Below are 24702 nucleotides of genomic sequence, written 5' to 3' on the forward strand. Positions count from 1 at the left end.
CTGAACTCTATACCTGGGCCGGGTGTATCAGGATACCTGAGTTCTTTTCCCAGTTCTGTTGCAACTATGTTCAATGACTTTGGCAAAGTTTCTCAATCCCTTTTTAAAAATTTGAATTATTTATTCATTTATTTATTGACTTGTTGACCATTCCAGGCGGCATGCGGGATCTTAGTTCCCAGACCAGGGAGTGGACCTGTGCACCCTTCAGTGGAAGTGCAGAGTCTTAACCACTGGGCCATGGAAGTCCCATTCCTTGATCTTTACAAGCTGTGCCTTCATCTAAAAAGCAGCACCATCACTTTATGGATGGAATGCAGGCAGGGACGAGGGGGAGAAGCCTGAATATTTTGAAGTTCAAAGTAACCACATGGAATGGGGGCTCCAGTCCCCTATTTGCTGATGCAATTGTTGTTTCCTCATTATAGAAAGAAATCTCCCTTCTTCTCCTGCCTTTTCCTGTAGGGGCACCCCACTGCTAAGAGCTGGAGAACCCCCTCTGAGAAGGGGAGGGGGTGGAGGGGGCTACCAGGTGCCTAATGCCTCCTAGTTGGTACAGGGGCTGCTCCCAGTTGGCCTTAGCCTCCTCCTGTGGGCATAAAGGTGCCCCCAGCACCCAGGTACCCAACACTGAGCCTGTGCTGGAACAACTCAACACCAGACACAGACCTTCGGAATCTTGAGTCACTGAAAGAAACCAAAACAGGCACAAAGGGCTTTTTCAAAGAGGCCTTGGCCAACCATGGGCCCACAGCGATTACTCCCATCAGCCCCGGGACTCTTGACATCACTCCTGCACATAAAACAGCCTTTCTTTCTTTCCTTTCTTTGTAAACAAATCAAGTCCCTTTCCTTTCTCTCTGCCATGCTGAAATCTCCCTTGTAAACTCAGTTCTCTGAGGACTGTCGAGTCCCCACGGTCAGCTGGATCATCTCTGTCACAAAACACTTGGGTCTCTGCTAAGGGTCTCCAGGAAAGCTTGCCTCTGGGGCTCACTGCTGCCCGACCAGCGCCTGTTCCTCTCAGTTTATTTCATGGGTGTTTCTGAAGGCTGGCTGCGGCTGAGCCCTCTGGGCATGGGGCCAGAGCTGTGACCCATACTCACAACCCCAGCCTCGCGGCACCTCTGGGGGTCTCACTTTAAGTGATCAAGTCCTCCCTGTGATTTTCTTCCATTTCCTTTTTCTCAGTGTCACACAGAAGCCATCATCTCCCTGTCTGATGTGCTTTTCAGAGTTGCCAAATTTTGCACTGGTCTCTCATCAACACAAAACACCTTCCTTTCAAAAGAGCCTTGCAAACTCCACACAGGTGTGAAATCCCCACGCGGTTCTGCAAATTCCACAGAAAGCCCCTCCTACAGCCTGCACTGGGGTGGTAGGGGGGCTGTCCATTCTTGCCTATGTTTTAAATATACTCTTATGAGTTTTGCAAAATACTAACTTAACTCATGCTCTTGTGATATAAAAATAAACTAAAAAAAAAAAAAGAAAAAGAAACACTGTCTTGGAAATTCAGCAGAACTACAACACCTAGAGCTGTCTCTATGATGTTTGTAAATCACTGAACTCTTCAGTGAGCATCACCCTCACACACCTGCACGCAAGGAAGGTCACAAACACGGGTGCCACAGCCCCCACCAGCCCAGCGTGTACCTTCAGTGGAAACGCGGACTCCTTCTCCCATTTGGCGACGCGTCGCGACTCAAAGGGGCCGAACTGCGTGCGCTTGACGAGCTGGGTCACGGCAAACACCCCCTCAGCTCCGTCTTCCAGGCGTCTGATCTCCAGGTTGGAGGGAAGGGATGACCTAGAGATGAAACAAAGCAAGAGAGTCTCGGCCTCCAGTGCCCACTGGCCAGGGTGCCACCCTCACCAGGGACAGAGGGTTAGGACGATGGAGAAGGCTGCTCCCGCTGGCCCCAGAGCAGCTGATGGAGAGGCAATGACTTGAAGATGTGTTTATACTCCCCACCCAGGAGACAGAGCCAATGCTCACATGCATGCATACACACACACACACACACCCCCTAAGTGGGCCCATAGAGAGGGAGGGAGGACCAGAGAGAGACCATGAAGAGGTGCCACGTGGAAAGGACCACGGGAATGACAAGACCAGAAGAGGGTTTCCCGCGAGGCTGCGCTGGGCGAGGTTCATCACGAATGTGGCCTTTCTGTCAATTCAGACAATGTTAAGGAGAGGACACGTGTATCCTGGTGGGAGAGGAAGGGAGGTGTGTCGGCAAGGACCTAGCGTGAGCCAAGACCAGGGCACGCCTGACCCACGTCTGGGGTGGGGTATGGACCCCTCACAGGAGCGGCAGGAGGCCAGTTGAGATGAGGAACCCATCCGGGAAGGACTGATGGCTCCCACTGGAGGTTTGTGGGCAATGGGCAACCACTGAAGGGTCTGGAAGAGCTGGTCAGGTCTGTGGTCTGGGCCAAAATAGGAATCTCTCTGCTCTGCACAGGTAAGTCACAGTCAAACTAGTTGGGAGGCTTCTAGGAACAGCAGTGATGACAGCCTGAGTGCCAGCCCATTCCTAAAGCAGATGTCGTGATGACAGCCACGTCTGAGGGGCCACCCTCTCCTCTTTACAGATGAGACAACCAGGATGCCTAGAGGGGCATGTCTCGTCCAGGTCCAAACAGCTACCACATGGCAACAGGGCTGCAACCTGGGGGCCCCACAGGGGACACGGTCCCCCAACCCCAGGGAAACGTGGACTGGCAGAGCCACAGAGCCCCTGCACCAGATCTAGGTGCTCGTCCAGCAGCTACTCCCCCTTTGCCTAGCCACCTGTACTCACTGCCCACAGCTCCAGCCCCCAGCCAGGCATGTGTCAGACAGCAAGCCTGGGTTCGAACCACAGGGGAGACTGAAGGAGCAGACCTACAACCTCAGCCGTGGTCACCTGGTGTATAAACCAACTCAGCGCCCCAGCTGAACCAGGAACTAGATAAAAGATATTGACCAGGAAGCCTCTTCCTTGACATGCCCAGGCTCATCCCCGGGGCAGGTAAACAGCTTGCAGTGGATGGTGGCTTCGAACAAGAGGACGATCCCTCTCCTCCTTATTTGCTGTCTCCTCCTTTTGTGTAGACACCGAGGTGGCCAGGCTCTCGCCACAGGTGACAAACAGACAACCCTGTTTGACAGGCAGGATGGTAAAGACAGCTGGAGGGGTCACTCACCTGGCCCTGCTTAACACGAAGGAGTCTTTGACCATGACCACCGGGCCCAGCTCAGGACATTCAGAGTCGTGGTACTGGCTGCAGTCCTCACACCCTGAAAACAGACATCCTGGCATCAGGGGAGGGGGCATCAAGAGGGGAGGGAGACGCCCACAGAGCATCCCACAGCCCGGGGGTGACCCACAGCGCTCCCCACAAGTGCAAAAAGAGAGCAACACAGGACACGAGCCCCCAGGAGAAAAACCCAGCTCCACGGCACGCAGCAAGGCTGACCGAGTCAGCTCTATGGGGACGCGGGACAGCGTCTCAGTCAACGAAAACTCACCAACGTAACCCGTTTCTCATAAATCGAACATGCCGGAAACCCTTCTAAAACCTGGGATTACCTTTCTGAGTCTGCTGCTACCCTTGTCCCAGTGCCCTTTGCCGGGAGTTCTGGGAAAGCAGATTCTTTTAAAATCGGACCCGGTAGCACATTTCATGTCATACACTGTGGTTCTTAGTAACAGGGAAAATCCCATCTAAAAGGAGACAGCTTTTCTCTACACAAAGACCAGACGTGCACGTGACTCTGCCTGCTGGTGAAGGTGGGCCACGGGCCCTGCAACACTTACAGATGAACATGATCTCTTCATTCCCGTCCTCAGCCATCGCCGCCACCTGCCAGGACACAGTGCCACATTAATGAGCAGCTTTGGGCCCAAGGCATTTTTTTTTTTTTTAATTTATTGAGTAAACTTGATTTACAAAGTGGTGTTAATTTCTGCTACACGGCAAAGTGATTCAGTTACATATATGCATGCGTGCTGAGTCACTTCGGTCGTGTCCAGCTTTTTGTGACCCTGTGGACTGTACCCACCAGGCTCCTCTGTCCATGGGATTCTCCAGGCAAGAACACTGGAGTGGGCTGCCGTGCCCTTCTCCTTCAGTTATACATACAATTCTTCCTTACATTCTTTCCCACTGGCATTTTTGATGATTAATATTTTTTAATTGGAGGATAATTACTTTACGAGGGTGTATTAGTTTCTACTGTATAATGAAGTGAATCAGCTACATGTATACATATATGCCCTCCCTTGCGGACCTCCCCCGACCCCCATCTCATGCCTCGACGTCACCACAGAGGACCAAACTGAGCTCCCTGTGCTTCTGGACCTAGAGTCCATCATACAGAGTACAGTTAGGAAGAGAAAAATTTCACATATGAATGCATATATGTGAAAGCCAGAAAAATGATACAAATGAACCTATTTTCAGGGGAGGAATAGAGACACAGATGTAGAGACATGTGAACACAGTGGGGGAAGGGGAGGACGGGATGTACTGGGAGATTGGGATTGACATATATAAGTTACTGTGTGTAAAATAACTACCTAGTGGGAAGCTGCTATAAAGCCAGAAAGCTCAGCTCAGTGCTCCACTTGCATATTTTTTTAGTATTTATTTATTTGGTTGCACCAGGCATGTAGAATCCAGTTCCCTGACCACGGATTGAACATAGGCCCCCTGCATTGGGGGCATGGAGTCTTAGCCACTGGATCGCCAGGGAGGTCCCCCTCCATTGGCATTTTTTAAAGACAGTTCCTGCTCCCACGGACAAAGGAGCCTGGTAGGCCGAGGTCCATGGGGCCGATAAGAGTCAGACACGACTGAGCGACTTTACTTTCACTTTTCACTTTCATGCATTGGAGAAGGAAATGGCAACCCAGTCCAGTGTTCTTGCCTGGAGAATCGCAGGGACGGGGGAGCCTGGTGGGCTGCCGTCTATGGGGTCACACAGAGTTGGACACAACTGATGCAACTTAGCAGCAGCAGCAGCTAATGGCCCCCTAAACCATATACAGAGACTGACTTTGTGATTAGAAAAAAAATTTTTTTCCATTTTGTTTTTTTGGTCACATCATGTGGCTTGCAGAATCTCAGTTCCCTGACCAGGAATAGAACCCGGGCTCTCGCAGTGGAAGCACAGAGCCCTAACCACTGCACAGTCAGGGAATTCCCTGACTTGGTGCTCCAAAGGCAACATGCAGTACGGTCCTCTTTATTGTGGGATGGGTTTGGGCCTTGAAATGTTTCCTCACCCAGAACGATGTTGCTTTTAACAAGCCACATGTGTGCATGGCTCTGGATTTAGGACACTGTCGTGAAACCTGGCTTTCACCTTTCCCTAGCAGCCATCCGCTTCCATATGTAAAATACATGTTGTTGTTGTCCAGTCGCTCAGTTGTATCTGACTCTTGCAACTCCGTGGACTGCAGTATGCCAGGCTTCCCTGTCCTTCACTATCTCTCAGAGCTTGCTCAAATTCATGTCCATTGAGTCAGTGATGCCATCCAACCATCTCAATCTCTGTTGCCCCCTTCTTCTCCTGCTTTCAATCTTTCCCAGCATCAGGGTCTTTTCCAATGAGTCCACTCTTCACATCAGGTGTCAACAGTACTGGAATTTCAGCTTCAGCATCAGCTTCCAAAGAACACCCAGGACTGATCTCCTATAGGATGGACTGGTTGGATCTCCTTGCAGTCCAAGGGACTCTCAAGAGTCTTCTCCAACACCACAGTTCAAAAGCTTCAATTCTTCAGCACTCAGATGAAAGTGAAAGAGGAGAGTGAAAAAGTTGGCTTAAAGCTCAACATTCAGAAAACTAAGATCATGGCATCCGGTCCCATCACTTCATGGCAAATAGATGGGGAAACAGTGGAACAGTGGCTGACTTTATTTTTCTGGGCTCCAAAATCACTGCAGATGGTGATTGCAGCCATGAAATTAAAAGACGCTTACTCCTTGGAAGGAAAGTTATGACCAACCTAGACAAATATTCGGAGAAGGCGATGGCAACCCACTCCAGTACTCTTGCCTGGCAAATCCTATAGATGGAGGAGCCTGGTGGGCTGCAGTCCATGGGGCCCCTAGGAGTCAGACACGACTGAGCGACTTCACTTTCACTTTTCACTTTTATGCACTGGAGAAGGAAATGGCAACCTGTTGGGGGCCAGAGTGAGGTACTCCGCCCATGGCAAAGGTCATGAGGAAGGAGGCTCGACATACGCAAAGGCGGGATCGAGCCTCAGGAGTCCCCCTGGAAATCCTCGAGCGTCTACCCCCATAACCAGAGCCTGCCTACTTTACTACTTTGTGCTCTTACCTACACCTCTGACTTTACGGGGGGCTGTCCCCCACCACCTCTTTCGGAGAAGGAGTTAACCTAGAGCTCCAGTCAATAAAAAACTCTTGGGTGTGACAAGAGTGTTTTAACCTACAAACTCCTCTGAAGGTTCTCTAGCCTGCCTGACAGGCTCGTCGGGCCACATGTGATTGCTCACAGCCTCCCAACCGTGAGAGGCACGAGATGCTTTAAACCCTCTAAAAACAGGTTCTTTAGAGAAGTTAGAAAACTGTAAGTATAGTGGGCTAATTAGAAATTGTGTTGGTGAAGGGTTTTTCATTTGTTGAGCCAACGTTTGTTGCTAAGTCTCCATATCCCCTGCCCTTACACACATTAATGAATATATAGAAGGAATAAGTATTAACCTTTGATATTAATCACGTTAGACCTTAGGCTAAGTAAATTCTTTCCTTAACTAAAACCCACTACACCCTCACCCTGTAGGAATGTAACTTTATTTGGGTGGCGTCTGTTTTGAGACTAATCAGCCCTGGAGAAATAAGTGTCCTGACTGACTGACCGCTATCACAAGGAGAGGGTCGTAAATTGTCAGCAGGCCCCCCTGGCCACAAGATGATGTAACACCCCTAAGACCTCTGTATACATTTGTGTGAAGCACCTGACTTTAATAAAAGTCAGGACTGCTGTCCCCACGTGACTTTTGTATAACATCTCAGTGTATAAAAACAGACTCTGGAAAATAAAGAATTGGGATCAGTTTCTCGAAATACTGGTCTCCCCATGTCGCTCTCTCTCTCACTCTGGCTGAGTCTCCATCTGGAGCGCGGAACCCACCATGCTTACTAATTATGCCTGGGCTTCTAAGATCCGACCGGGGAGGCCTCAGTGTCTCCTCTCCTTCGGGAGAACGGAAGGACGCCTGCGGCCTACGTAAGTGGTGCAAACTTCTTGTCTTGAAGTTTTATTGGTCTCCCGCGTAAACCAAGCTACTCAGCCTCTTTTCTCCACTGAATTTTCCTACTGAGCTATCCTTATTCTATTACTCTTTATATCTCTAATTAATATCTAATTGAAGCTATCGTATCCTGATCCTCGCCTATGCCGTCTCTCCTTCGAATACCCTGGATCAGCCGGGGCTGGTCCCCGGCAGCAACCCACTCGTGTCCTTGCCTGGAGAATCCCAGGGACGGGATTCCCAGCCCTGGTGGGCTACTGTCTATGGGGTCGCACAGAGTCGGACACGACTGAAGTGACTTAGCAGCAGCAGACAACATATTAAAAAGCAGAGACGTTACTTTGTCAACAAAGGTCCATCTAGTCAGGGCTATGGTTTTTCCAGTAGTCATGTATGTATGTGAGAGTTGGACTATAAAGAAAGCTGAGTGCCGAAGAATTGATGCTTTTGAACTGTGGTGTTGGAGAAGACTCTTGAGAGTCCTTTGGACTGCAAGGAGATCCAACCAGTCCATCCTAAAGGAGATCAGTCCTGGGTGTTCAGTGGAAGGACTGATGTTGAAGCTGAAACTCTAATACTTTGGCCACCTGATGTGAAGTGCTGACTCATTTGAAAAGACCCTGATGCTGGGAAAGACTGAGGGCAAGAGGAGAAGGGGACAACAGAGGATGAGATGGTTGGATGGCATCACTGACTCAAGGGACATGGGTTGGATAGACTCCAGGAGTTGGTGATGGACAGGGAGGCCTGGCGTGCTGCGGTTCATGGGGTCACAAAGAGTCGGACACGCCTGAGCGATTGAACTGAACTGAACAGCTTTCTTTACAGTCCAACTCTCACATCCATATGTGACTATTGGTAAAACCACATCTTTGACTATACAGACCTTTGTCAGCAAAGTGATATTTCTTCTTTTTAATACACTAAGTTTGTCACAGCTTTTCTTCCAAGGAGCAAGTGACTTTTAATTTCATGGCTGTAGTCACTCTCCACAGTGATTTCTGAGCCTAAGGAAATAGTCTGTCACTGTTTCCATTGTTTCCCCATCTATTTGCAGTGAAGTGATGGGACTGGATGCCATGATCTTAGTTTCTTTAATGCACTGCCATTTAGAGAAAGCCAGTTTCCACGTGGCCACTTCTATTCTCCCTGCCTCACAGGACTGTGAACGCCTCCAGGGCAGCCTTGTCTCACACGACCTCTATTTTTCTCCACCTGCTAACCTCTGCGAAACATCGCATTTCTCACATTTCTCTCGGGGACTAAGGCACCACCTAACATCATCGAGGGGAGTCCTCCTGCTCTCCACAAAACCTTTATCACATCCGGTCACTTCTATTTCTGGTTCAACCTTGAGCTTCACCTCCATAGCAGGCAGCCACACCCAGCCCCACTACCTATATATTTGTGGGCAATCTGAACATGTTCATTCTGGGGTCTCAGACTCCTGACCCATAAAAGGGAAATTAAGATACCCACCCCATATAGCTTTGGGGGGAGTATAAAGTGAGATACACCTGGTGTGTGCCACTCAATAATAGTTCCTCTTCCCCACCACCCTTCCATCCCCAATTAAGTCAACCCAGTACATCCTTCCTGTATCCCACTCCTGGCCAAGACCATCTGTGGTACCATATGCAGGCTTGCACACTTCCTGAATGCTGATTCCACATGCCCTCTGTCCCATTCCCATCCCCAGGAGCTATTAAAGGATGAACAGCAGACAATGCAAAGTCCAAATGAAAATGCAGATTTGCTGAGCACATAATTTCATGAGCAGAGTAGAGGACAGAGTTGAAAATTCCACCACCGAAGTCAATTAGTTACAAGGAAATGAGGCAGAGACGGGATTTCCAATTTGCCCTTAAAATGCCAAGGATCCATAACCAGGGCATATCTTCCCCCAAACACAGCACAATAGCTTCTGTTCCTGGGAACACACCTTTACAAGATGTCTCAAGTGGTTCAGCATGTTTAACTTGGGGCTTCCTGCCTGATGGCCTGCACAGGCAGGGTCAGAGGTCAGCCTGGAATGTGGGCAACGGCTGGTCACAGGGCAAAAGAGGAAGGACAAAGAGGAAGAAACATGTGGAAACCCACTTTCGTGAGCTGCTGAGGTGCCCCCAGGGGCCTAAGAACCGTCTGCCCACTGGCAGGAACCACTGACCTCCACTGGTCACATTCAAGGAAGTTCTCAAGAACACTCCCCAAACTGAAGCCAGATCATGGCAGAACACAGGATTCCCACAAAGCTGGCAGCATCAGAGGGTGCAAACGACGGGAACCACTCTGGCCTTTCTTGAGGCCTGATGTGGCCACCTGCCTCTGGTCTGGCCTCTCAAGGAGTCCACTTCCTGGCTATTATAAGTGGTCCTTCTATGAACACTGGGGTGCCAGAATCTTTCTGAATTACAGTTCTCTCCCAGGGATATACCCAGGGACTGCTGGATCATATGCTAGTTCTCAGTGCTTTAGGGAACCTCCATGGTTTTTTCCATAGTGGTTGTACCAACTGACATTCCCTCCAACAGTGTAGAAGGGTCCCCTTTTCTCTATACCCTCTCCATCACTTGTTATCTGGTTCCTGCCAGACTTTTCAGCGATGGCCATACTGACCAGTGTGAAGTGATACTTCACTGCAGTTCTGATCTGCATTTCTCTAACAATTAGTGATGCTGAGCATCCTTTCACATGCCCATTTGCCATCCCTGGGCTTCCCTGGTGGCTCAGATGGTAAAGAACCTGCCTGCAGTGCAGAAGACCTGGGTTTGATCCCTGGGTCAGGAAGATACCCTGGAGAAGGGAATGGCTACCCACTCCTGTATTCTGGCCTGGAAAATCCCATGGACAGAGGAGCCTGGTCTGCTGCAGTACAAGGGGTCACAAAGAGTCAGACATGACTGAGCAACTAACATTTGGCCATTCCTAGGGATCTCTTCAAGAAAATCAGAGATACCAAAGGAACATTTCATGCAAAGATGGGCTCGATAAAGGGCAAAAATGGTATGGACCTAACAGAAGCAGAAGATATTAAGAAGAGATGGCAAGAATACACAGAAGAACTGTACAAAAAAGATAATCACGATGGTGTGATCACTGACCTAGAGCCAGACATCCTGGAATGTGAAGTCAAGTGGGCCTTAGAAAGCATCACTATGAACAAAGCTAGTGGAGGTGATAGAATTCCAGTTGAGCTATTCTAAATCCTGAAAGATGATGCTGTGAAAGTGCTGCACTTGATATGCCAGCAAATTTGGAAAACTCAGCAGTGGCCACAGGACTGGAAAAGGTCAGTTTTCATTCCAATCCCAAAGAAAGGCAATGTCAAAGAATGCTCAAACTACCGCACAATTGCACTCATCTCACACGCTAGTAAAGTAATGCTCAAAATTCTCCAAGCCAGGCTTCAACAATATGTGAACCGTGAACTTCCTGATGTTCAAGCTGGTTTTAGAAAAGACAGAGGAACCAGAGATCAAATTGCCAACATCTGCTGGATCATGGAAAAAGCAAGAGAGTTCCAGAAAAACATCTATTTCTGCTTTATTGACTATGCCAAAGCCTTTGACTGTGTGCATCACAATAAACTGTGGAAAATTCTGAAAGAGATGGGAATACCAGACCACCTGATCTGCCTCTTGTGAAATCTGTATGCAGGTCAGGAAGCAACAGTTAGAACTGGACATGGAACAACAGACTGGTTCCAAATAGGAAAAGGAGTTCGTCAAGGCTGTATATTGTCACCCTGTTTATTTAACTCATATGCAGAGTACATCATGAGAAATGCTGGACTGGAAGAAACACAAGCTGGAATCAAGATTGCCGGGAGAAATATCAATCACCTCAGATATGCAGATGACACCACCGTTATGGCAGAAAGTGAAGAGGAACTCAAAAGCCTCTTGATGAAAGTGAAAGTGGAGAGTGAAAAAGTTGGCTTAAAGCTCAACATTCAGAAAACGAAGATCATGGCATCCGGTCCCATCACTTCATGGGAAATAGATGGGGAAACAGTGGAAACAGTGTCAGACTTTATTTTTCTGGGCTCCAAAATCACTACAGATGGTGACTGCAGCCATGAAATTAAAAGACGCTTACACCTTGGAAGGAAAGTTATGACCAACCTGGATAGCATATTCAAAAGCAGAGACATTACTTTGCCAACAAAGGTCCATCTAGTCAAGGCTATGGTTTTTCCTGTGGTCATGTATGGATGTGAGAGTTGGACTGTGAAGAAGGTTGAGCGCCAAAGAATTGATGCTTTTGAACTGTGGTGTTGGAGAAGACTCATGAAAGTCCCTTGGACTGCAAGGAGATCCAACCAGTCCATTCTGAAGGAGATCAGCCCTGGGATTTCTTTGGAAGGAATGATGCTAAAGCTGAAACTCCAGTACTTTGGCCACCTCATGTGAAGAGTTGACTCATTGGAAAAGACTGATGCTGGGAGGGATTGGGGGCAAGAGGAAAAGGGGACGACAGAGGATGAGATGGCTGGATGGCATCACTGACTCGATGGATGTGAGTCTGGGTGAACTCTGGGAGTTGGTCATGGATAGGGAGGCTTGGCATGCTGCGATTCATGGGGTCGCAAAGAGTCGGACACGACTGAGCGACTGATCTGATCTGATGACTTCCTTTGGCAAAATGGCTATTTAGGTCTTCTGCCCACTTTTTGACTTGTTTTTCTGTTACTGAGTTATACAAGCTATCTGTATATTTTGGAAATTAAGCCCTTGTCAACTGCATAATTTGCAAATATTTTCTCCCATTCCATAGGTTATCTTTTCATTGTGGTTTCCTTTGCTGTGCAAAAGCTTATGAGTTTGATTAGATCCCATTCGTTCATTTTTGCTTGTATTTCTATTGCCTTGGGAGACTAAGAAAACATCAGTATGATTTATGTCAGAGAATGTTTGGGCTATATTCTCTTCTAGGAGTTTTCTGGTATCTTGTCTTTATGCCATTTTGAGTTTATTTTCATGTGCAATGAGAGACCACGGTCTAACTTCATTGTTTTACAAGTAGCCATCCAGCTTTCCCAATGCCAGTTACTAAAGAGACTGTCTTTTCTCCATTGTACATTCTTGCCTCCTTTGATGAAAATTAATTGACTGTAGATACTTGGGTTTATTTCTGGGCTTTCTACTCTGTTCCATTGATTCACAGGTCTGTTTCTGTGCCATACCAAGCTATTTTGATTAGTACACCTTTGTAATATTATCTGAAGCCTGAGTTATGATGCCTCCAGCTTTGTTCTTCTTGCTCAGGATTGATTTGGCAATTCTGTGTCTCTTATGGTTGCACATAAATTTTAGGATTATTTGTCTATGAAATATGTCTCCAGTCATTTGATAAGGACTGCAATCAATTTGTAGACTGCTTTGAGTATTACAGCCATTTTAACAATACTATTTCATCTAATCAAAGAGCATGGGCTATCTTTCCATTTCTTTAAACAATATTTAATTTCCTTTATCAGTGTTTTATAGTTCTCAGCATATAAGTCATTCATTTCCTCAATCAACTTTATTCCTAAGTATTTTTTATGCAATTTTAAACAGGATTTTTTTTAAAGTTTCCCTTTCTGATATTTCACTGTTAGTGTAAAGAAGTGCAACAGATTTATGCATGTTAATCCTGCATCCTGCTACTTTGCTGAATTCATTTATCGGTTCTAGTAGTTTTTGTGTGGCATCTTTTTTGTTGCTGTTCAGTGACTAAATTGTGTCTAGCTCTTCACGACCTCACGGACTCCAGCACACCAGGTTTCCCTGTTCTTCACTATTTCCTGGAGTTCGCCCAAACTCATGTCCATTGAGTTGGTGATGTCATCCAATCATCTCATCCTCTGTTGCCCCTTCTCCTGCCCTCGATCTTTTCCAGCATCAGGGTCTTTCCCAGTGAATCAGCTCTTCCCATCAGGTGGCCAAAGTACCGGAGATTCAGCATCAGCCCTTCCAGTGAATACTCAGGGTTGATTTCCTTTAGGATTGACTGCTTTGATCTTCTTGCAGTCCAAAGGACTCTCAAGAGTCATCTTCTCCACCACAATTTGAAAGCATCAATTCTTCAGCACTCAGCCTTCTTTATGGTTCAGTGCTCATAACCATACACGACTACTGGAAAAACCATAGCTTTGACTATATATGTACCTTTGCTGGCAAAGAGATGTCTCTGCTTTTTAATCTGTTATTTAATCTGTTATTTTAATAATAAATAATAATAAAATATATAAATATAAATATAAAATATAATATAATATAATATAATATAATATAATATAATATAATATAAAAATAATATAATAAAAATATAAAAATATAAAAATAAAATAAAATAATAAAATAATAAAAAAATAATAAATCTGCTATTTAATCTGTTATTTAAATCTGTTATTTAATCGTCATTTTAAAATAAATAAAATAAAATAAATAAAATAAATAAAATAAAATAAAATAATTATTTAATAATAAATAATAATAAATATATAAATATAAATATAAAATATAAAAATATAATATAATATAATATAATATAAATATAAATATATTTATTTAAATTTAATAAATATATTTATTTATATATAAATAAAATAAATAAAATAAAATAAAATAAAAATAATTATTTTTAATTTATTTATATTTAATTTATTTATATATTTAATATATTTAATTTATTTTATTATTTATTATTTATTATTATTATTTTTTATTTTTATTTATAATATTTATTTATAATAAATATTTATTTATTTTTTTATTTATTATTTATTTATTTTTATTTATAATTATATTTATTTTTATTTTTATAATTTATAATTATATATAATTTTATAATTTATAATTATATTTATTTTTATTTATAATATTTATTTATAATAAATATTTATTTATTTATTAAATATTAATATTTATTTAAATAATAATAAAATATATAAATATAAATATAAAATATAAAAATATAATATAATATAAATATAATATAATATAATATAAAAATAATATAATAAAAATATAAAAATATAAAAATAAAATAAAATAATAATAATAAATCTGCTATTTAATCTGTTATTTAAATCTGTTATTTAATCGTCATTTTAAAAAAGAAAGCAGAGACATCACTTTGCCAACAAAGGTTTGTTGTGATTTTGGAGCCCGAGAAAACAAAGTCTTTCACTGCTTCCACTTTTTCTTCCTCTATTTGCCATGAAGTGATGGCACCAGATGCCATGATCTGAGTTCAGAAATACCGGAATGGGTTGCCATTCCCTCCTCCAGTGGACCATATTTTGTCAGAACTCTTCACTACAACCTGTCCATTTTGGGTGGCCCTGCATGGCATGGCTCATAGCGTCATTGAGTTACACAAGCCCCTTTGCCATGACAAGGCTGTGATCCATGAAGAAGTGGCATCTTTAGGTTTTTCTATATATAGTATCATGTCACTTGCAAATAAAGACATTTTTACCTCTTCCTTCCAGTTTGGATACCTTTTCTTTTTCTTGTCTGATTGCTGTGGCCTGCACTTCCAATAACTATGTTGAACAGAAGTGGTGAGAGTGGACACACTTGTTCCAGATTTTAGCAAGGAGGCTTTCAGCTTTTCACTGTTGTATATTACATTAGTGATGTGTATGTCATAAATAGGTTTTATAAAGAAGCCTCCTGAAGTCTGTGCTATCCTGAAAAAATCCCTTTGGTGTGTGGAATGCTCCTTTGTAGAAGGGAAGTTCAGTCTCCAGACTTCTTCAGCATGTAAGAAATCCTAGAACAAGGGACTGTAGATAGTACTCTTGTAGGGGGAAATGACAGAAAAATTCACAAAGTGTGAGATTCAGCCATTTTAACTACTGATCCTGGAGATACGTACCTTACACCAGTGGTTCTCAAAGTGTGGTCCCTGTTAGCAAACAGTAACACCAGCAGCACCTGGGAATTTCTTGAAAAGGCAAATTCTTGGGTCCCTCCCCAGACCTGCTGGAGCAGCCTCTCTGGGCTGGGATCTCCATACTCTGCAAACCATAAGGTATTTGCAAACCTTTAGGTTATTCTGATGCAGCTCAAGTCTGAGAACAGCTGCTTAACCTTAAATCTTTTTAAAACTTACACGGCTGCCAAAAGAAAACAAACAGCAACTGTGATCACTGGAGGACCACGGTAACAGTGTCAGGAAACCTGTGATCGCTGGAGGACCACAGTAACAGTGTCAGGAAACCTGTGATCGCTGGAGGACCACGGTAACAGTGTCAGGAAACCTGTGATCGCTGGAGGACCACAGTAACAGTGTCAGGAAACCTGTAATCGCTAGAGGACCACAGTAACAGTGTCAGGAAACCTGTGATCACTGAAGGACCACGGTAACAGTGTCAGGAAACCTGTGATCGCTAGAGGACCACAGTAACAGTGTCAGGAAACCTGTGATCGCTGAAGGACCACGGTAAGTGTTAGGAAACCTGTGATTGCTGGAGGACCACAGTAACAGTGTCAGGAAACCTGTGATCACTGAAGGACCACAGTAACAGTGTCAGAAAACCTGTGATCACTGAAGGGCCATGGTAACAGTATCAGGAAACCTGTGATCGCTGGAGGACCACAGTAACAGTGTCAGGAAACCTGTGATCGCTGAAGGACCACAGAAACAGTGTCAGAAAACCTGTGATCGCTGAAGGACCACGGTACCAGTGTCAGGAAACCTGTGATCGCTGGGGACCATGGTAACAGTGTCAGAAAACCTGTGATCGCTGGAGGACCACGGTTTAACAGTGTCAGAAAGCCTGTGATCGCTGGGGACCACGGTAACAGTGTCAAGAAACCTATGATCGCTGGGGACCATGGTAACAGTGTCAGGAAACCTGTGATCGCTGGAGGACCACGGTAACAGTATCAGGAAACCTGTGATCACTGGGGACCACGGTAACAGTGTCAGGAAACCTGTGATCACTGGAGGACCACGGTAACAGTATCAGGAAACCTGTGATTGCTGGAGGACCACAGTAACAGTGTCAGGAAACCTGTGATCACTGGGGACCACGGTAACAGTGTCAGGAAACCTGTGATCGCTGGAGGACCATGGTACCAGTGTCAGGAAACCTGTGATCGCTGGAGGACCACAGTAACAGTGTTAGGAAGCCAGATTCATCCTGAATGTCAGTTCGGCTCAGGTCAGGATGACCTGTGTGTAACTTGGTGAGAAACGGTTTGAAAGGAGGGGTGATGTGGAGCAGATGTTCTCTGTGACAACTGAGGTTTACGAGGCAGCCCCCGTAATGATAACTGTTAGGAAATGATTCTGAAAAGAAGATTAAAGTGGGAGGAGTCACCCTACCTGACTCAAACTTAATTATAAAGCGACAGCAATGAGGACTCGGGTTTAGCTGGAGAGACAGAAGCATAGGTCAATGGAAATGGAGAACAGAGTCACACAAATATGCTCAACTGATTTTGAACAAAGGGTAGAAGGAGCTCAACTAAAGAAAGATGGTCTTTTCAACAGTGCTGGAGCAACTGGACATGCAGAGGCAAAAAAAAAAAAAAGAACTGTGACCTTACATCTTACACAAGGATTAATTCCTAACAGACAAGAAACTTAAAAGGATAAAAAAATGTTTTACTTTTAGAAAAATAGGAGAAAATCTTTGGAAACTAGGGCTAGCCAGCTTTTAGACTTGTTACCAAAAGCATAGTTGACTAAAGGAAAACTGATAAATGGGACTTCACCAAAATTTAAAGATTTTGCTTTACAGAATTCACTGTTAAGAGGATGAACAAAGTAAAGAACCAGAGACATTTTAACAAACCATGTATCCATATGTAAGATACGCAAAGAACTCTTAAAACCCAAGGATAGGATAAAAATGCAAGCAACCCATTTGTAAAGTGGGCAAAAGACATAAACAGACATTTCACCAACAAAAACACTGGAATGACAAATAAGCACATGAAGAGATGTTCAACATCATTAGCCTCCAAGTACAAAGCACAATGAGACACCACTACACACCTCTCAGAACAGCAGAGACTGGGGCACCCATGCACCCTGGTGGCGTGGAATTCAATTCGACAATTTCTGATGAATCAACATGGCCTATGACTCAGCAACAGTACCGGCTGGGTGGTCATCCCAGAGAAATGGAAAGTTCCATCCATATAAAAGCCTGTACACTGCTGTTGGGGGCAGCTTTATTCCTAACAGCCCCATCTGGAGATAACCCAGGGTGCCTCACTGAGTGCCTGGTTCTGTAGCCCATCTACAGTCTGGAATACTAGTCAGCAACTGAAAACATGGAACTCTTGACACACAACAGACCCTGGTGAGCCTCCAGAACACTGCTGGGTGAAAAAAGCCAATCCCCAGCAGTTACATAGTGTGTGATCCTGTTCACGTTCTTGAAATGGCAAAATCAGTGAGAAGGGAACTAGAGCAGTGAGTGGCTGGTGGGGGTCAAGGAGGGGTTGGTGTGGAAAGACAGAGAGCATGAAGCTATTAGAGGGCTCCAACCGGGCTGGCATGTCCTGTGTCTGGACCCCATCAAGGTCACCATTCCTCCAGTCACCCAGTACTGGAGTTGTGCATGGTGGTACCACCAGTGGGAAGTGGATGAAGTGAATATGGATCTCTGCATTCTTTTTTACAACCACCTGGGTAGCCACAGTGATCTCCAAATCACAGCAGTTTAAAAGCGACTTCCAGCACAATGGGTGGGAATGGTCTGGATCCCAGTGGAAATAAAGTACATATGACCTTGACTGGACAGCTGGATATCTGAACACTGGCTGGGTATCTGGCCAGATTTTGACCACATTAAGGTGCCAGCATTAAACGCTTTAGGTGGGCTCACGTATGGCGGTTATTTTTAGAGTCCTTCTCCTGGAGAGACACACACCAAAACATTTACAGATGCAATGATGTGACCAGGGTTTGCCTCCGGGTCCAACCAGTGGCAAGTCCTGGACGGGGTGGAGGGGGCAGTCAGGCCCCGGGCAGCGGCAACTGGGGTGGTGATTGACGCATGACTGTTGCCAGCCTGCTTCCTGTGTTCAGGTTTTCATACGAAAACTCCTTGTGAGTGGCACCCATACACACTTCCCCTGTCCTCTTCTTCCATTGATTTTTTTTTTGAGTCCTGCCCCCAGAGCTGACTGAAGACACATGTCAAGTCCATTAAACATCTTTTTCTTCATCTCACTTGACCTCTGAGTCATGCCAGACGTGGCTGACCACCTTCCTCTCCCCACATTCACTCGCCATCACCTCCCATGCCCAAGTCCACCCAGGCCCTGATCCTACCTAACGCTTAGGTCCAGGCATGACTGACCTCTTTGACCTCTTTGATGGTCCCACAAAAGTATTGTGTGAAATGCTATTTCCGGTCCTTCACCTGACAGTATAAGTAGCTCAGCCTTACTTGAAACAGCTGTTCAGTTCAGTTCAGTTCATTTCAGTCACTCAGTCGTGTCTGACTCTTTGCGACCCCATGAATTGCAGCATGCCAGGCCTCCCTGTCCATCACCAACTCCTGGAGTTCACTCAAACTCACGTCCATCGAGTCAGTGATACCATCCAGCCATCATCCTCTGTTGTCCCCTTCTCCTCCTGCCCCCCAATCCCTCCCAGCATCAGTCTTTTCCAATGAGTCAACTCTTCGCATGAGGTGGCCAAAGTACTGGAGTTTCAGCTTCAACATCAGTCCTTCCACTGAACACCCAGGACTGATCTCCTTTAGGATGGACTGGTTGGATCTCCTTGCAGTCCAAGGGACTCTCAAGAGTCTTCTCCAACACCACAGTTTAAAAGCATCAATTTTTCGGCACTCAGCTTGCTTCACAGTCCAACTCTCACATCCATACATGACCACTGGAAAAACCATAGCCTTGACTAGACGGACCTTTGTTGGCAAAGTAATGTCTCTGCTTTTGAATATGCTATCTAGGTTGGTCATAACTTTCCTTCCAAGGAGTAAGCATCTTTTAATTTCATGGCTGCAATCACCATCTGAAACAGCTGTGAGGGACATAATTTCCAGCATATTATAAATATTGACTTCTTAAAATAGTTCTGTGGCTCTTTAAGCATGTCTATTGGAATCAAAGCACCAGAGCGTGACATCCGGTCATAGGGTATGTGGACAAGCTCTTCTCCCCCTTCAGGAGGTGCTTCTGTCTCTACCAGCATTTGTTTCCATCACTGCAGGTGTTAAACCCCACGTGTTACATTGGTGCTTGAAATGACTACGGATCACCTTTTATACATATAGATCAAACTGGTCTTGATTTTCTAGGACCCTGAGTCTGTGGCAACTTCTCCTGGACTGAGCTATCGTTCCAATAACTGGGACACCACTGATCAAAATGGAAATGCTGCCCACACCGGTGACCGCTGACCTGACACACAGGCTGGGATTAATGAGGTAAACAGGGCTTTCTCCCCAGTCCACTCATGTACGGTGGAATTTGATTCAGCTCCGCTCCTATCCTCTGCTCTCACAGATGTGAGTGCAGAAGGCTCTGTTCCACAGACAAGCAATTTTGCGGGGGAGGGGCTCTGTCACTACTTAGCGACAGCCACTGCCCGAGGTCTCCCAGACACCGTGATGCCCACACGCCTGTGAGCTGACCACGGCCCACATTGAGACTGGGGCTGGGGGTCGCCATGTCCTGGATGACGGGAGGGGCCTTTCTTAAGCCGGGAGCACTTCAGGAAGGTGAGGACCAGGGCCGCGAGCGCAGGGCAAGGGTCTCTCCCACCCTGAGGGGCAGTTTAAAAATGCTGCTGGTCTCCTGGGCCCTGATTCCCTGACCACGCCCCAACCTGCACACCTGTCAGCTGCCTTCAGCGAATGGCACCGCCTGTCACCCCTGCACATTCCCCACCAGTCCAGTAGCAAGGCCTGCCTCACTCTAGAAACACTCCTTGTCCTGTCCTGACTCCTCATTTCCCCTCTGCCTCCACCCTGTTTCTACGGGAAAGACACAGATTTGCTGGACCCCTGCCCAAAGCCCCCGGGGTGTCTGGCTCTCAGGGTGAACTCTGAGTAGAGTACAGCCTGTGCTGCCCTGACTCGGCCACACAAAGCTTGCTGCCACCCCAGGGCCTTTGCACTTGCCCTCACCCCAGATCTCCACTGAGGAACACTGGTTTCCATTCAGCCATCCCCTCCCCAGATAGACCTTCTGGGTCCCCACTGCCCAAGTGCGCCCACCCCTGCCCAAACCCCCACCTCCACCTGCCACCCTTCCTGCCTTCTCCTCCAGGCTCCAACCACTATCCATCTCCTCCCCTCCAGAACATTCGATCTATGGGGCAGGGCCTTCTCTCTTCTCTGCAGCACCCGGCAAGGAACAGCTGCTTGAACGATGGCCGATGAATGCAGGCATACATGAACTGTGTGAGATGAACTCAGCGAGTATTGTCATGGGTCACAACTGTGAAAAGGAGGCTGAGAAAGCATTTGAGTCCCTGCTCACAAACTCAGCCTCTCAAATCCCATGTCCAAGAAACAGCTGCCTTCAATCTCTCTCAAACCTGCAGAATGGGTGCTGCGTTCTCCGGCCTTCTACACAGACAATGGTATGTGAGACACATATGCCAAGCTAATGGAGTTCTTTCTCAAATACAATTATTCCCAGAAAAGCTATTAGCCTCGCAGTTGAGTTTTGTTTTGGTTTATGGGTGTTCTGGAAAAATATAAATGTTTTTTCTGTTTACAAAATAGAACATATTACTACTGCATTCTTTGTTAGCAATTTTTCTGCAAAAATATGAATCAAAGATATAGGAGGAAAAAACTACATAGGATAAATCCTACTATTTTTCCTCTTCAAAATTCAAACTACAGTTGTTTTCTTAACCATTCAACCACCATAAGGTAGTGATGTCAAGGAAATGCAGAGAAGCAGAATGAAGCAGTGAAAATGTGGAAAATGTGAAAATATCCAGATTTGAAACAAAATATGGTAGCGGTATGTGTGTAGTGGGGGGAGAGAGAAGAGGGGGGCTGACTTATAAAACAAAGTGTCCACAATCATTCCAGGCAGAGTTCACATTGTTGGCTCTAAAGATTTGTTACAAAACCAGTTGCTCATTTACTTTTCATCCTTAATACTTCCAGGAACTTAACAGTGTTCTCCAAATTGATCTGGTGAGTCCAGATTTTATGAGAGTGGCTTAGGCAACCCTGATATTTGTGGGCTGGCAGCTTTAACTATGTACACGGGTCCACGTGTCTCTGATCACACACTTTTTTTCTACCATTTTAATCTACCCATGGTGTACCCAGTGGTGGGGAGAGGGCAATTTCTGAGCGTTTGTGGATTAAAAAAAATCTCATCCACTACATTAAGATCTTAATAAACACAAAATAACGATAACCATCAGGAAGGTGGATATTTCCATAGGGCGTTTCCACTTGTCCCCTCAAAGCTGACCCTCACCGGTCCGACATCCTCTCCAGAGGCCACATGGCCTGCTGGTCCACCTGTCCGCGCCAGGGCGGGGCCAGCGCACCCCTTCCCAGCACGGCCACCCACCCGGAGAGTGGGCACATGTCACCTGTCCGTGGGTTTCACTATCTTGCCTCTGCCACTCAAGGGTTTACATAAACGGGATGCAGGGTGCTCTTGGGAATGGGGGTGGGGTGGGCAGCCCCATCGCCCAAATTCAGGGGTCTGCCTTTGTAATCTCAGGAGCCAGGGGTCCAGGGACCCTCCCTGTGCGCCCCCGGAGGCTGGGCCCAGGACGGGGGAGCGTGACATCACGAGGGACCGTCGGCGACGAGGGCGCCCGGGGGCGGGACCGCGGGCCGGGGGCCGGGGGCGGCGGACCCCCTGCGCCGCGCCCACGGGCGAGCGCGGCCCCGGCCCCGCGCCGGGAGCCGGCCGCCCGGGGTGCGGGGGGCGGCGAGGGGCGGCAGGCGGCGGGGCCCGCGGCGGAGCCGGCGGCGGCGGGCGGGCGGGCGGGCAGGCGGCGCGCAGGGCGATCCCGGAGCGGCTCCGGGAAATCCAGCCGGGTTTTGACTCCGATCGCCCACGGTGCCCGCAGCCGGCGAATGTAACAAAGAACAGGCGGCATGGCGGATGGACCGGGGCGGGCGGCGGGCCGGGCGGGGCCGGGGGCGGCAGGCCGGGCCGGGGCGCGCGGGGGCGGCCGGCCGGGGGTGGCTGGCCGGGGCGGCGCGCGCGGGGGCGGGCGGCGGGCGCGGGACCCGGGCTTTACCTGCCTTTGGAATGTGCAGAGCGGGATCGGATCCGGACTCCGGGTTGCGATCCGCTCCGGAAACTGCGCAGCACCGGAAGCCGGGGGGCGGCAGCGAGGCATTGTGGGAGTTGTAGTCCTCGCGGGACGCGGGCGGCGTGGACGCGAGAGCCTGGACAGGAGAGCGGGAGCGGGCGGCCTGGGCCTGGACTGGGCGGTGTGGCCGCGGAGCAGGCGGTCTGGACTGGGGAGCGGGCAGGGCGGACCGGGAGCGGGTGGTGTGGACGGGGCCGCGGGCGGCGTAGACTGGAGAGCCTGGGAGTAGGAGGTGTGGACGCGGAAGCGGGCGGCATGGACCAGCGAGCAGCAGGGCGCGGGTCATGTGGACCGAGAGGAGGTGGCACAGACCGGTGGAACGGTAGCGGACGCGGTGGACCGGGGCAGTGGGATTGCGGATCGCATGGACGAGGGGGACCGGAGCGGCGTGGACTGGACTGGCAGGGCGCGGGCGAGGCGTGGACCGGTCGCTGGGTGAACGGGCGGTGTGGATCCGGATCGGGCGGCAGACGCGTAGCGGGTTCCGGCTGCCCTTTCCCCGGGGCCGGAGGGGGCGTCAAGCGGCCGCGCGCACCCCTTCCCCGGTGGCGCGGCGGATCCGGATACCCGCGACGGGTTCGCGGGTTCACGTTGGCAGCTCGCACACCGCCACCCAGCGCGGACCTTTCTTCTGACGGTTCCCTCGAGACTTAATTTCCTGGGGGTGGGGGAGGGGGGGTGAAAGAGAGTCGAACTTTCTTTTTTTCTAACTTATTTATTTTTTAATTGAAGGATAATTGCTTTACAGAGTTTTGTTTTCTGTCAAACATCAAGAATCAGCCATAGGTGCACCCATGTCCCTTCCCTCCAGAACCTCCCTCCCATCTCCTTCCCCATCCCACTCTTACAGGTTGTTACACAGCCCCTGTATGAGTTCCCTGGTCATACAGCAAATTCCCATTGGCTATTTATTTTACATATGGTATTGTAAATTTGCATGTTACTCTCTCCATACATCTCAACCTCCACCCCCACTACCCCCCACCCCGCCGGTGTCGATAAGTCTGTTTGCCGCCCAGGAATAACGATTTCTGAATTTAGCCCACAGACCTGCTTGCTACCTTTCTTGGTCATCTTTCTGTCCACTTGGTAAAGGCTTAGAGGCTCTTGACTTGCTTGCCAAGCTCCTAAATTAGAGCAGCTCACTGGTGAGTGGAGATCCTGCCTTTTAAGTTCAGGCCCTGGGAGTCCCCAGAGTTCTGCCTTAACCACTGCCCCACACTGCGGTGTGCCAAGTACCTATAGGCACCCCGGATGCTGCGAACTTGAGGCCAGAGCGCCACTGCCTGGCACAAACTGTTTCTGTCCCCTCTGCCTTCCACCCAAGCTTGGGGGAGGGATGGGGCTTGTATGGTCTCAACCCTTATCATTCACTGAACAAACAGTCACAGAGGAATAGAAACAGAAGAGACCAGAAGGATCCTTCATCTAGTCCTGGGCGCTCAGATTTGGCAATGTAGCTGCCTTGGCTCAGAGATTAAAACGTCTGCCTCGAATGTGGGAGACCCGGGTTCGATCCCTGGGTGGGGAAGATCCACCTGGAGAAGGAAATGGCAACCCACTCCAGTACTCTTGCCTGGAGAATCCCATGGAGGGAGGAGCCTGGTAGGCTACAGTCCATGGGGTCCCAAAGAGTTGGACACAACTGAGTTCACTTTCTGCCTTGTACATTTCTGTCTGGCAAAAACATACTAATAAAATCAAAGAGAGGGAGTGAACTGAGAGCAATGATTTGAAATTGATATTAGAAAGGGCTCCTTCCCCTAATATATATAAAGCTCTTAAGAACCAGTAAGAAAAAGATAAAGAACCCAACAGAAAAATCAACAGTCTATGGACAGTTCACAGAAAATACAATGACTCCTATGTATGTTATTCACTCAGTCATGTCCAACTCTTTTTCAACCACATAACTGTAGCCCTCCAGGCTCCTCTGTCCATGGGATTCTCCAGGTAAGAATACTGGAGTGGGTTGCCATGCCCTCCTCCAGGGGATCCTTCCCAACCCAGGGATCAAACCCAGGTCTCCCACATTGCAGGCAGATTCTTTACTATCTGAGCCACCAGGGAAACCCATAGGAAATGCTAACCAACTATATTATTGCAGCTGTATATGTAAGCAAACTTACAGTGAGAT

The 24702-nt window shown here is 47.4% G+C and overlaps 1 protein-coding gene across 2 annotated transcripts in view; it reads right to left on the reverse strand.

Annotated features, from left to right (window-relative positions):
- Positions 1-22867, reverse strand: part of PRDM15 (PR/SET domain 15) — a 70575-nt gene extending 47708 nt beyond the window's left edge. The window contains exons 1-4 of one of the 2 annotated variants that reach the window (XM_027546761.1): positions 22495-22867; positions 3810-3855; positions 3196-3289; positions 1657-1810 (exon numbers count right to left, since the gene is read on the reverse strand). In XM_027546761.1, the coding sequence (XP_027402562.1) occupies positions 1657-1810; positions 3196-3289; positions 3810-3855; positions 22495-22851 (651 nt within the window). In that variant the 5' untranslated portion in view covers positions 22852-22867. Of the gene's footprint in view, positions 1-1656; positions 1811-3195; positions 3290-3809; positions 3856-22490 lie in introns of both variants that reach the window. The other variant, XM_027546771.1, reaches the window with a different exon arrangement.
- Positions 22868-24702: the final 1835 nt, after the last annotated feature.

This window comes from Bos indicus x Bos taurus, chromosome 1 (genome assembly GCF_003369695.1).
Source record: "Bos indicus x Bos taurus breed Angus x Brahman F1 hybrid chromosome 1, Bos_hybrid_MaternalHap_v2.0, whole genome shotgun sequence".
In the NCBI taxonomy this organism is placed as follows: Eukaryota; Metazoa; Chordata; class Mammalia; order Artiodactyla; family Bovidae; genus Bos; species Bos indicus x Bos taurus.